The sequence below is a fragment of the Vicia villosa genome, linkage group LG7 (assembly GCF_029867415.1).
Source record: "Vicia villosa cultivar HV-30 ecotype Madison, WI linkage group LG7, Vvil1.0, whole genome shotgun sequence".
Taxonomy (NCBI): domain Eukaryota; kingdom Viridiplantae; phylum Streptophyta; class Magnoliopsida; order Fabales; family Fabaceae; genus Vicia; species Vicia villosa.
The window spans coordinates 45,102,041-45,115,499 of NC_081186.1; the positions used below are offsets into that span (position 1 = coordinate 45,102,041).

Below are 13,459 nucleotides of genomic sequence, written 5' to 3' on the forward strand. Positions count from 1 at the left end.
GGTTCATTTCTCTTCTTCTTTGTGTATTTCTCTTTGGTTGAGTTTTGTGTATGATTTTACTTTGAACTCATGTACATTTGTTGATCATGGCGTTATATAAAACTTGCTTTACAAATCTATGTTGATTGTTGTCTTAGAGTTGTGCTCTGTGCTCGGGATTTGGGTTGCTTTAGAGATAAACTTCTTGAATCCTTATCTAGGATGATTATCTGTTAGTTTCTGAACTCTAGAGATAGATTTAGAGCTAGCATTCACTGTGGGTATCTGTACTTAATGCTTTCGTGTTTGAGCGGCGCGCGAGAGATCGTCGACGCGAGAATACGGATGTTCTCGCGACTTCGCGTTAGAGATAACATTAGTTGTAAAATGATCTCGTTTGTGCTCCAGAGGTGGACGCTTATGTGAGAGATACATGATGACATAGATGAGTATCGTAGGTTGAGTATAACGGATTGGTAAGTGTATGTTTGTGAAGAGTGAATATATTTACATTCCTGATAAGTTATTTCTCTTCTAAGAATGTGTTTATTCTTTTCCTGTCTATATCTTTGTTTACTTTTTGCTCATTCAATCCAAAGTTCGAAACCGTAGAAACTGTTGAATGGCATCTCTCCATCTTTGAGGATGATAATTCCTGGATCAATATTTCCAAATCTTTTTTGTTGCTTGCCCTATACTGCATTCAACAAAATGGCGTCGTTGTCGGGGATGGTTGCTTGAATTGCATCGCAATAGTTTATAAGGTTTTGAGCTTTGTATATAACGTATATATTATATAGTTTCACGTGTATATATTTACTTGTACATGTTTACTTGTTTATGTTCACCATATAGTTACTTGTATATGTTTGCATACAAGTATACTTTGTTGGTGAATGTTGGTGAAACACGTTGAGATCAGACCAGTTCGTTATTCAAAATCTTCACTTTTCAACTTATGAATCCAACATTCACCAATTTTCTCTTTTTGTATGATAATAATTGTATTTGTTCCATACTTGTATATATGTGTTTGTTTGTGTATATAGTTGTATACTTTCGTTTTTATGTTTGTTTAATCATTGTATATATTTGTACCCGTAACGTTTGTTGAGTGCTTTGGTTAGGACACTTTCTTTAGGCTTGTGCGGTGAGACGTCACCATGGCATGATTGGAGGAAGCTACTTTCCAAACACCGAAGTATTTAGGTGAAGTGGAGGAAAATTGGAAAAACTGTTTCTGTTCTGATTTTTCAGGTTTTTCTGTCATTCGCTAAGCGAGCCTAGCTCCGCTAAGCGATGATAATAAAATATTGTTTTCTTGCTTTGTACCAGTGGGATTCCTATTCCACTTGGTTCACTCCTTTTTCCCACTTTCACCAAGGCTATTTAGTAGTAGATACTAGTTTTATTTTTCTAATTCTTTTATTGGTTGTTTGTACTCAAATTTTGTTCGGTAATTCGAAGATTTTTTAGGTGATTTTCTAAAGCTTGAGTGTTTCAACCTGCGGATGTATGGTAGGATATTGTTTTTGAAGTCGTATCATTCAAGGTACTCATTTATCGCTTTCTATAGCATAACATGTTTAGGAAAATTTTCATTTGTACAATTACCATACCATTCATTCTTTTGCATTACTTGCTTATTGATTGAATCACTTTAGTTCCCAAACCATAAATGTGAGGAAGCTTTCCATTGTTCATATATGCTGGAGGCCACAATCTTTGTTTTAACTGGATTTTATTATGCTTAATCTTTTGTTTATGTTGATTTTATGAAAGCATGAAAAGGATCAAGGCATTTTGTTTCATTTTGAGCACAACCACCATAACCAAATAGTCAATTCACCTTGTGAGTGTGTGATCATTTGTTAACCCTTTTGAGCCTTTTTGTCAATGTCCATGTTGTTTTTGCTAAATGCTTATCTTTGAGTGTTTAGTTCTCATTTTTGCATGGATGCTTGATTCTTTGTTTTCTTGAACCCTCAACCATGATTTTTGGTATGAATTCTTACCTTGCCTTAGAAAGTAGGGAGTATTCACATGATGATGTGGTTGAATTCAACTTGGGGAGAAAAATGATTGTGCACTTATTTGGTTGTTGCTATGAGGTTGAAAAGAAAAGAAAAAAATGTGAAAACAAAAGAAAAGAAAAAGAAAGAAAAAAATGTGAAAAAGTTTTGAAAAACAAAAAGAAAAGAGAAACGAATAATTGTGCTAATAAGTATTGTGATTGGTTTGAGAAACTTGTGGTTAAGGAAGAAGTTTAATGGAGATTTTGTTGCTTAGAACTTTGTGGATTGATCCCTCTCTTAGGTTTAGGCAAGTTTTTGTTTCGATTAGCCTTAGGACTTATCCCTTGTTTGTTAACCAAGCCACATTACAACCTTGAAAAGTCCTTGTGATTCTTGCTTTTGTATCTTCATTATGATTTTTGGATGAATGCATAGTTTAATCTTTTGTTTGCAAGATTGTTCGATGAGTGTTAAAAGTCATTCACCTTTGTGTGTTCTTCATCCATTGATGAATTTTTGCTAGGTATGATTCATGATGTGAGCATGTATTGTGTTAGAATGTTTTGTATGCTTTTTGTGCTTAGGATTCGTTTCGTTTATATGTTGTCGTTGTAGGATAGTGGTAAGTATTTACTTTGTTTATACGTTTTTGTATTAAGCCATACATTTGTTTTTGGTTTTCAAAACTTGTTGATTCACAATTCTTTGGTTTATTACTTTCAATTCTTTGATTGATTTGACATTGTTTGAGGACAAACAAAGTTTCAAGTTGGGGAGAGTTTGATAAGAGCCAAAATGTACTTATTTTGTGTATGTAAATAGTGGCACTTATCGATACTTTTGTTAATACCGTTTGAATAATTCTCCGTTTTGTGTATAAATACGTATGCTTTGTGAATAGTTGTATTTTCATAAAATTTTATACCATTTGATAGTATTTCATGTGTTTTGTAGGTAGTTATGCATATTGGAGCCTTGAGGAATAAAGTGTCAAAGGCACGACTTCGATTTCGCGTTTTGGTGCAAGCCCGCTTAGCCACCGTCAAGCGGACTTCCATAGGCTCAAAATAAGGATGACCAAAATCATCATTTTTGTTTCCATTCATTCATTATTGGATAGAGCATTGAATAAGCTTTCCAACGCTTCGAACCGGGCGCAATTCGGAGTTACGGTTCTCGAGTTATGACGAAAACAAGATTTCACTTTTGTTGTCATCCGCTAAGCGGAGCAGAGCTCGCTGAGCGACCATGACATATAGCAGCTCGTTAAAAAGGGGTAAAAATCACATTTTTAGGTTATGGTTTTGGGGTATTTGTTCCCAACTCCATCAACCTTCATTTTTTGGATAGATTAGCTTAGAAAACAACTTCGGAGGTTACATTTGGATGATTGGGGGTGGATTGAGCGTCGAACGGAGCTGACAAACCGGGAGATTTTCGGTTCATTTCTCTTCTTCTTTGTGTATTTATCTTTGGTTGGGTTTTGTATATGATTTTACTTTGAACTCATGTACATTTGTTGATCATGGCGTTATATAAAACTTGCTTTACAAATCTATGTTGATGTTGTATAGTTCTCCAGTCCCAAGAGCTGTAACAACGACTTAATTTCCATAATCCTGTATCCACATAATAGAAGACACACTTCAATGATGATGAGACATACTCCTATGCCAGGTAGGAAGCCGCACTTCCCTCCATACTCAGACTTGACTCTAGACTAAGAACACATACTTGGAGTTGCTTAAAAGCTTTCTCCAAGAAAAATACTCAACTCATTACCTAAAGGCTTCTGAGTGAGAGCATGATGACCATCCCATAATCCGGGTGGTTCATCGACCAACACAACCATTATAATTTACATGGTGGCTGACTTGGCTTTGTAGGTTATAATGCTTCTATTTATAACCTAGTACCCAACTGGTTTTGGGCTTCTAATCACAGCAAATATGTTGTTACAAATTTCCAAATATGCTTTTTTAGGTTTTATTGAACACAACCAACGTTTAGAGCTCCATTCGGAGTTGGCGTCAATAGGGTCATAGGATTTTATTTGCATGGACGACGTTCAGAGCTCTATTCGAAGTTGACGTCAAAGGAGGTCAGGGGTTTTATTAACATGACCCTGCTGGAAATAGGTTAGAGGTTTTATTAACATGACCATGTTGGTGTAGCTCGTCAATTCCAAGCTGACTTGCTTTCTCTCCTGTAACAAACCCGACTCTTTCCCTACAAAAACGATATACAAACTAAGAGAATTCAATCAGTTAGTAGTAATTTTAAGTTATTGTTCAGTTTTTGTGTCAGATTCTTTCTCGGATGAGATGAATTAACTTTGTCCTCTTTGTCTTTCGATTTGCGTGACATCTTAGTTTCTTTTGACCATAGTGTGCGCTAACCCTTTATTGAGAATTCAACATCTTCAATAAGACATCGGCTCTTTCACCATCGTGCAGATATCCTGATTAATTTCAACAAATTAATTTAAAAAGAGGAGGAGTCTCATGCCCACGCATGGGAAACGAGCGACACCCATTATTCAAAGTTAATCTAAGAGTGATTTACACGTGGAAGATACAATAACTCGCCTTATCCAACAAGAAATTAAAATATAATCTTGCATTGTCCAACCTATTGATTTTGTTGACGGTATCACTTGATAAATGCATGTTTTCAAAACTAATTTTGTCTACTCGACTTTTGATCGTGGGCGACTTGCTAGCCATAACTCGATTACTTTCACCTTCATTTACAATCCTCCATACTTTGCTCTCGTGTCATGACCACTAGTTATGGTCAATTGCCACCTAGAGTTGCATTATCGTCGTAGCTACTGGTAGTAAAGGTCACATGAATTGCTCTTAAGGCCCATGTCAGTTTTAGTGGCCCTATGGTGGACGCCAAATGTTCTAGCAAAGAACATTATTTGGATAATCTCCCCAAAGTGAATAAGACAAGACCACATCTATAATGTGTTTAAGGGTTTTTGCGATGTCTTTGCTCCTCTCTTTGTTATTAATTTAGTCCTTCTCCTCTTTAGGTTCCTAAAGTCTTTTTTTATAGCGTGCATTATGCTTAATGGCCCTTTAAGAAGTGTAACTGACTCCTTAACCCAATGGTATCTAACATATTAAACCATTGGTAATAGTTTTATGACCATTGGACTTTGTAACCGACTCAATCATCCGATTATCCATAACGACTCTGTTTTGGGTGAGCCCTTCAGGAACCCGGGAAATTGAGTCTAAGACCTCATAAAATCCTGGAATATATATATATATATAATGTATCATATGAGAATGACATTTTTATGTGAGAATGCGAGAATGAATCTGAACCATTAGATTTTTTAAATAAATGGTGTGGAGATGATGTGTCAATGTTTTTTCAAATAACATATATATGATATATATCTTAGATCAGTAGTTTACATTTATTTAATTCAAATAACATATATCAGTTAAATTATCTCACCCACTTTTTAAAAATTGTTTCTTCACTTTTTTCAACTTTCACAAAATCGCTTTACTTTTCTCACCATTAAAATGTGATAAAAAAATAAGGGTGGAAAATGGACACGCCCGCCTTGCAAAATTCCACTAAAAAATGGGGAGGGGCGGACATACCTAAGGGTACGCCCTGGAAATAAAGTCTCAGAAGAATCCTTAAAATGAGCCCTGTCTGAAAGAGACTCTCCAGACTCTCCTTCCATTTCTGAATCATCAATCATAGGGATAATTTCCAATTTAAAATCCTAGTTGACAGAGGAAAAGGAATACGACTCAGACTCCATTTCCAATTTTGAAAAAGAAGAAACACTACCTTCCAAATCACTCTCGATGATAATAGGGTTATTGTTCATCGTAACAAAAATGCAGTATATGTTGGAATGAAAAACTGAAGGGAAGAATAGGTACCTCGAAATGTAAGGTCGAAGTCAATAAAGAGAAAAAAAGAAAGTTGAAAGTCGAAATTTTGAAGCTTTGAGTTCTTGGATATGTAATGACAGCTTCCCTTGGAAAAAATACTCTTAGAGAATAGGAAAAACTCAAAGAGATAAGAGAAACTTAGTCTACAAGATTGCTAAAAAGTTTCTCCATACCCTCTCTCTATCCTTATATAGACAAAGACAATCGAGTGTATCAAATTAAAAATAAGAAGCAAGTGTGAATCAACATATCACAATCTCTGTTCCACATATCCCAATCATTGTAGTGCTTAGAAAGCTTTTCTCCGTCGTAGCTCCTGATTCTCTCTATTTTTGGTTTCGCAACGGAACAAATTCTGATAGACTATTTGTTAAAGAGAATTTATAAAAAATAATTTATGATAGTTTTCATAAGCTTTTTTCACCTTATTTTTATAAATTTTTTTAAAATAACTAACCATTTTTTTCATTTAATTTGACATTTTATAAAACTCCGTTTTATAAAATTTCATATTACAAATCTAATTATAATATCACGTTATAAATCGCAAATATTCAGGGTCATTCTTACTCTTAAATTTACCTATTGAAAAAATTTGAAGCATATGTGAAATGTTACATCATCTTTTAATGTATTAAGCTTTCTTATATAATTTTTTTAAACATTGTTTTTTTTTACAAAAGTAAATTCAACTCATATCATTAAATAAACAATCATCAATATAAGGAGGACTTAAATAAAGAACCATGCATCTAGATCAGGAATTGGCCGCTCGTGCTAAGCTATGAGTAACACAATTAGCTTGATGTTTAACAAACTTGACCTCAAAGTCGTGTCGAGAAACTAGAAGATTTTCGACATTGTTAGTGGTTAATTTTTATTATATATTTGCCCTCTTGAAATAATTTAAACTTTAAATTTTAAAAGTTCTTTTTAATCCTTAATTCAATAGTTGAGTTACTCCTCTTACCTCCATAATGTTTAAAGTTGACACATGGATGCAATTATTGTATTTTTTTTATTGGTAACAATTTGTTGTATTAATTTGAAAAAGTAAAAAATTTAAATTAAATGAGATGCAATTGTTGTGTTATTTTGAAAATTTCCAGAATTAAACTAAGAGAAATGTTAACAAAGCTCTAGTCTCTATTTTTTATTAAAAATTTTTAATATTTAGAAAAATAATTTCTCTTAATTCTATTGTTAGACATTACAAAGAATAATAATTTTTTTTTATTCATTTTGTCATTCAGACAATAATTTAACCTCAAAATCACATATTCACAATCAAAGAGTTACAGATTTTTTTTGAAGAAAATTTTCTATTCTTTTGTTCAAGAATTATTTTAACTCATATTTTTAATTAAATTCTTTTTTTTTTTACAGAACAACACATTTCAAGTATATATAAGAAAAAAATCCAACAAACCGAAGGTAAAAGAAAAGCAAATGGTAGGTCATGATGGAAAATAGATTATCTCCTGTCTTTCACTTCTGTCACCTCTCATGCTTCATCTAATGGCCTTTAATAAGTGAGAAATAGATAAATGAATGGCTAAGATTGATGGATTAATGCAAGTAGCAGGTAAAATACTGTCGAGGATCCAAATCCGTCACGATGACGGCAAACTAACGACAACTTAACCGCAGTGGTGTGATTCTACCGTGGCAATGAGGAAGAAGATGAAGCTTGTATTATTATTTTTTTTTGAAGTATTTTTTATTGCTTTTTATTAAATACTTTTAGTAACAGCAAATATATAACAAAAATGATATCTAAATACATCTAGGTATTTAACTGTTTTAGCATTTAAAATATTATGTATGATTTCTAAATAATAAAAATATAAAAAATAAATAAATCCTATAATATCAAATGCGAAAACGCCAATGTCAACAAACTAAAAAGTCCCCACGGGGACCATAGAGATGCGACGCTGCTACCACCGTTACCGGAGTTCTTCTCCGGCGAAGACATGGTCGTGGAGCCATTAAAACTCGGGTTCCTACCATAGATGTATTGAATCCCTTTCACATCATCTTCCGTCAGCACCACTTTCTTCGACCGCGAAGATATCGTCGGAAACATAATCGCTTCCTCCACCGAAGAGTGACCTAACCCTAGCAAGTGCCCAATTTCATGCACCGCCACCGATTCCAAATCAACAGCAGTTGACAACGCTGATTTCGACACATCGCCGGAAACAATCCAGTCCTCGGCAGCATCAAGGTGAAACCTCCCGTTCGTTGGAGAGAAAGCATGCGCAAGTGTTCCTAAGATTCCATCGAACGGCTCGCCGTCTCCATGGTCGCCGCTGAAGAATCCTATCTTAATATCAGCGCTAGAGTATAATTCTGTTTCGGTGAACTTCAGCGTTGTAACCTCCGACCACCGCGCAAACGCCGTAGCGAAGACACTTTTCACTGTTTTCGTAAGTTCGTTACCGGGATAGAATGAATACGTTAGCTCCTGCTTTCCCGCCGGCCACCGCGGTTGACCGGGAAATACAGTAAAGTGCGACACAGTGTGAAACCGCGGCTTGCTATTGCTATCACTGTTGGATGTCGTTTCCGTCTGTTCGCCGGAGTTCATGGTGGTTGAACCGTTGATGATATCCGCGACTCCGCATCGCGGCAAAACAATCTGATGAAGAGTCTTCTCATCGAGTTCACCAGTTATGTTAAGATTGAAATTCTTCTGATAAGTTTTAATAGCAGCTTCAAGAGCATCGTCGAAGTCGTCGGAGAAATTTGACGGCGGCGCGTGGGGAATATAACCGAAGCGATGGAAGTAGTTTTTCAAATTGGAAAGGCCGTCGTAGTTTTCGCCATGATGACAACCAGTGAAGTTGCGGAAAACATCCCACGCGCCGGCGGGAGTAATACCGGGAGGTATCAAGGATGGGACGTCGGGAAAAAGCCGAGCTGAAGCGAGTGCGACTACGGAGATTGAAATTGTGAAAGTGAAGATGAGATGTTGAAGTTCATGCTGCTGATTCATGTTTGAATGGTGCGAAAAGTAAAGTGGTTTTTCTGTGAAAGTTGAAGAGAGTGAATAAAGGAGTTTAAAAGAAGTGTCATCTCAAACTCAAAAGTCTTGGTCGTTGAACTATTTTGTGATTGGTGAGGTTGATGATGTGATCAAAGTTTGAATAACTTTGCTTCTTTTGTTAAAATGTCCACGCTAAGTACTTAGCTTTGCGTCAATAACATATACTATTTTGTAAATTATATTTTAAAAAAGAAATATTAAAAATAACTTCTCAACTTAAATATTTATTTAAAAAATATCATGGTAAATATATAAAAAACTGGCATATAATTATTGATAAATAAATAAATAAATAAATAAGATATCTCTACACAACTATTAATCTTAAAGTTCATTTTAACCACTTAGTTTAAAAAATCTTCATATGATAAAAATTCAAAAATTCGTCTTTAGTATGAAAAAAAAAACTAAAATGTATACTTTTTTTAGAGTTAAATAAACAATAAAAACCTTTTTTAAGTTAATGGAATAAAAAGAACCCGAAATTAAAATAAATGATAAAAAAATATTAAACCTATGAAAATATTTACAATAATTTTTAATGAGAAATAATTACAATCAAATTTAATTTATAATTTCTTTAAAAAAATCTCTTTTCATTTTTTTACAAAAATAGATAATACTTTAAAAATTATAATTTTCTTTAAAAACTGCATAACTTATTTTAAGTACTTTCAAATAATTATTTTATTAACAGAAAAACATCAACATCAGATAGTACAACTCTTGTTTTTTTTATTTCTTTACAATGATTGATTCCTGTGTATAAAATCTCTTTTATTATAAAGATAAATAAGTTCTATTATTTTTTAATCACTTATATTTATGGTGAGATCAATTTTGATGCGGATATTTTAGTTACTATTGATCTCAAAGTTAAGTCTTTTACTTGGTTTAACTTTGTCTATAATAATATTATTAGAGAATTATTGTTTGACAAAGATGTACCTCTTAAAGAGTTTTTGTTTGGTCCTTTGTAATCTTGTATCCTCTTTTTCTGGTTTAATATAATTTCTATTTATAAAAAAAAAGCAGGGCGTAAATGTAAGTTTATTTTAGTTCCATCGTATATCTATATTTTCCGTGTTTGAACATGTATTTTTGTTTACTTTGGTCTTCAAATATCCTCTATGACCGTTTCTTTCAACAACAACAAAGGAAAAAGAAAACTCAATTCTGGTTTATCAAATAATTCCAAACAAGTGAGACTATTATTATATTCCCAAGCAAAAAATAAGAAAAGAGAAGGCAGAGTTGGTAAGCAGATAGAAGCACAAGCACTGCTGGGCCGGCGGCGGCCAGTTTCATGAGCTAGTGACAGGTACATGTAACTAACAGGGTTGAACATGTGTCAATAAATTGGTTAACAAGACTTTTTCTTTTATTTCACAATCACTTGCTCATAAATGATCACAACTTGAAAATGGGAAAAAGTTAAAAAGCAATTTGGTCCCTAAATTTATAACCATCATTTAATTTAATCCTTGAATTTTCCAAAATAACACAACAATTGCATCTCATTCAATTTTTTCATCATTGATTTTTTTCCTCAATATCCTTCTATTAATTTCAAAGGTTACCTGAAGTTTTTTTTTTTTTTTTTTAAAGTTTTTCAGACTTATCTATTTAAATAAATAAATAAATATGATTAATATTTTTTATAATTAATATTATTTCAGGCTGATCATAACGATCCTGACCAATTATTATGGAGGGATTGAAATTCTTTTCGGATCTTCTCAGCACACGATGATTCTCCTCTTGATGATGTTATTTTAATGATTAAGTCAAAATGAACATGGCATAAACGTCTCTGTCACAACCAAGAGTCTTCACTCTAGGTGATTAGACACTTGGTACCAATATTTGATACATCACCTAGCTTAAGCAGATAAACGTTATTAATTCCAGAACCCTTAAACATTTTCTCCTTGTCACTTTTATGTTCAATTATGCAATTAAAGGTGTCAAATGTTATATAGTAACCCATATCACACAATTGACTTATGTTAATGAGATTATGCTTATGCCCTTTCATAAACAAAACACTGCATATGGTGATTGTGGAGGGATTTTCCACAACACATTATCCTGATATTTTACCTCTGTTGTTTTCTCCATATGTAACGAAGTCACACTCTTTCTTGACAAAGTAAATGAATAAGGACACATCTCCTGCTAGATTCCTTGAACATCTATTATCTAGGAACCACATCCTATTTGTAGTTGTAAGACATTCTTTCAAGATAATCAACATGAAATTTAGGTTCCCAACTAGTGTTGGATCCTATGGGGTTAACGCTAGGACTCTTAGGTTTCCATGCCACGAGACCATCTGGAATTTTTACATTCCAAATGTGGCATTTATGCATAACATGTCCTTTTTTACCACAATAATGACACACAAATTTAGGGAAAATTTTCTTTCTATTATTTCTAGTAACATGGGTGTGTTTCTTATTTTATTTTCTAAAACTTTGATCATCGTCACTTGAACTAATAGGTGTTCTAGTTATTTTGTTAACGGCAAGCGAAGTACCACCTATCAGTATAGGCCCACTCCGTATTGAAGCATATTCAAGTGAATCATTTCCAAACTTTCAACCAAAACGAACACACTACGAGGAAAGAAGTGGACAACACCATAGTTTCCACTATGTTATGAGGTTCATGTTAGTCAAACAAGATAACGTATCGTTTCGACAAAAGAAATTGCACTCAGAGGAATTATCTTAAAACGTCATCTGCAGGTGCTCTCTAGGCAAGAACCAGTGAGGTCCAGACGAGATCTAAAAGAAAGGAATCAACCATAGAAAATTGGCCTTCTCGCCAGGTGAAGCAGTTGTGAAGTTACACTCAACAGGCGATGTAACATCCCGATTTTCTTAGTTATTTGTTTTATTAGTGTTATTTGGTGTTTTTATTAATTGTTGTTTTATTTAATTATTATTTAGTATGATAATTATTTGATTTTGTGTTACTAATGCTAATTGAGCTATTTGAGTAATTAGGAGAATTAAGAGATAATATGTTATTGGGCCTAAGTGGTAGGAATGTGGGTTAAGCCCAGCTAATTTGAGAAAGATAGTAAGAGAGATTAGGTTAGTCTCTCATAACTTTCATTTTGGGAAAAAAGAGAAAGAAGAGTAGAAGATAGAAGAGAAGAGGATTGTGAGATTCTTGAAGAGAGGAGGAGATTGACTTGAGGTAAGGGTTAGAATCCAAGTTATCATATGTTTATATGATTGGGTAATGTAGTGTGTATGCCTTCTATGTGATCTCTTTGTCGCACGCTCGCGAAAAATGAACAGAGTCGCCACCAATATATTTATCCCATAAGGGAAAGGAATATCAGGAAACCTATCAAGGGAAGGAACAGGGTCTTGCGACCAGAGAATCTAGGTGCGGGAGTCGGTTACGCAAGGGGAAGGTGCTAGCACCCCTCGCGCCCATCGTACTCGATGGTATCCACCTATGTTTGTTTCTATCTAAAGGGTGTATATCTATGTCTAAAACTAAATCTAAATGCGAAATGAATGCAAAATGTAGGGAAAATAAAGAATTGTACTCGCACGGGCCCTACCCCGCTGCCTACGTATCCTTTTCAGGAATCAGAGTTACCGTAGCTCGGCTCACGATTTTCTGTTTGTTTTTGTGTTTTTTATTGGGCGGCGTCAACGTTCACGTTCTTGCATAAGGGGACAGACCTACGATGCGTACGAACGGAAATGACATTGCCCTTAGGTGCCAACGAGGCAAAAGAAAAAGAAATGATTGGTTTGTGTCTTTTAGGATAGATGAGTGATGAACAGTTCCCAATACCGGGCCACTCACCACTTTCTCTACTTTGCTTTAGTCTGAACCATTGTTAGGTGTTTTGAAGTGTTTTTGGTTGTATGTTTTTTAAGGGAATTTACTTCACGATTCGAATCACATAAAATGTATAATGATCGAGAAGCAGATTAGGGAATGAATCCCACTCACTTCTATCCCATCATGTAATGTTTGAGAAACAGATTAGAGAATGAATCTCACTCATTTCTCTCCCATTAACTAATGTTTGAGAAACAGATTAGGGAATGAATCCCACTCGTTTCCCTCCCATTAAGTAGTGACCGAGAAACAGATTAGGGAATGAATCCCACTCGTTTCTATGCCACTAAGCGATTGAGAAACAGATTAGGGAATGAATCCCATTCATTTCTCTATCACTTTCTTAATGTGATTCGCATCTTCCTTTTATTAATGTTTTGAAAGTTGAAAAGAAAAAGAATGCAATAGGGAACTAATCCTAAATTCTAATCTAAGTTGTCTATATAAGTCTAAATCCTAATGTTAACATGGGATAGATTCTAAAAGAAGCATTAAAATGGTATCAACAAAATAGGCCAAAAATATGGCCAAAAGCAAGTAACGAAAGTCACACAACAACTATACAAAATGAACATGGAAATAGTGCAAAAACGATTCAAGCATTAGTACAA

The 13,459-nt window shown here is 34.2% G+C and overlaps 1 protein-coding gene across 1 annotated transcript; it reads right to left on the reverse strand.

Annotated features, from left to right (window-relative positions):
- Nucleotides 1-7,768: 7,768 nt before the first annotated feature.
- Nucleotides 7,769-9,070, reverse strand: LOC131617164 (metalloendoproteinase 2-MMP-like). The gene has a single exon (XM_058888517.1). It carries the CDS (start codon nucleotides 8,922-8,924, stop codon nucleotides 7,788-7,790), a length of 1,137 nt encoding a protein of 378 aa, XP_058744500.1. The 5' UTR covers nucleotides 8,925-9,070; the 3' UTR covers nucleotides 7,769-7,787.
- Nucleotides 9,071-13,459: the final 4,389 nt, after the last annotated feature.

Coding starts and splice junctions, on each gene's coding strand:
- LOC131617164 (XM_058888517.1), bottom strand. CDS start 8,924: ATGAATCAGCAGCATGAACTTCAACATCTCATCTTCACTTTCACAATT.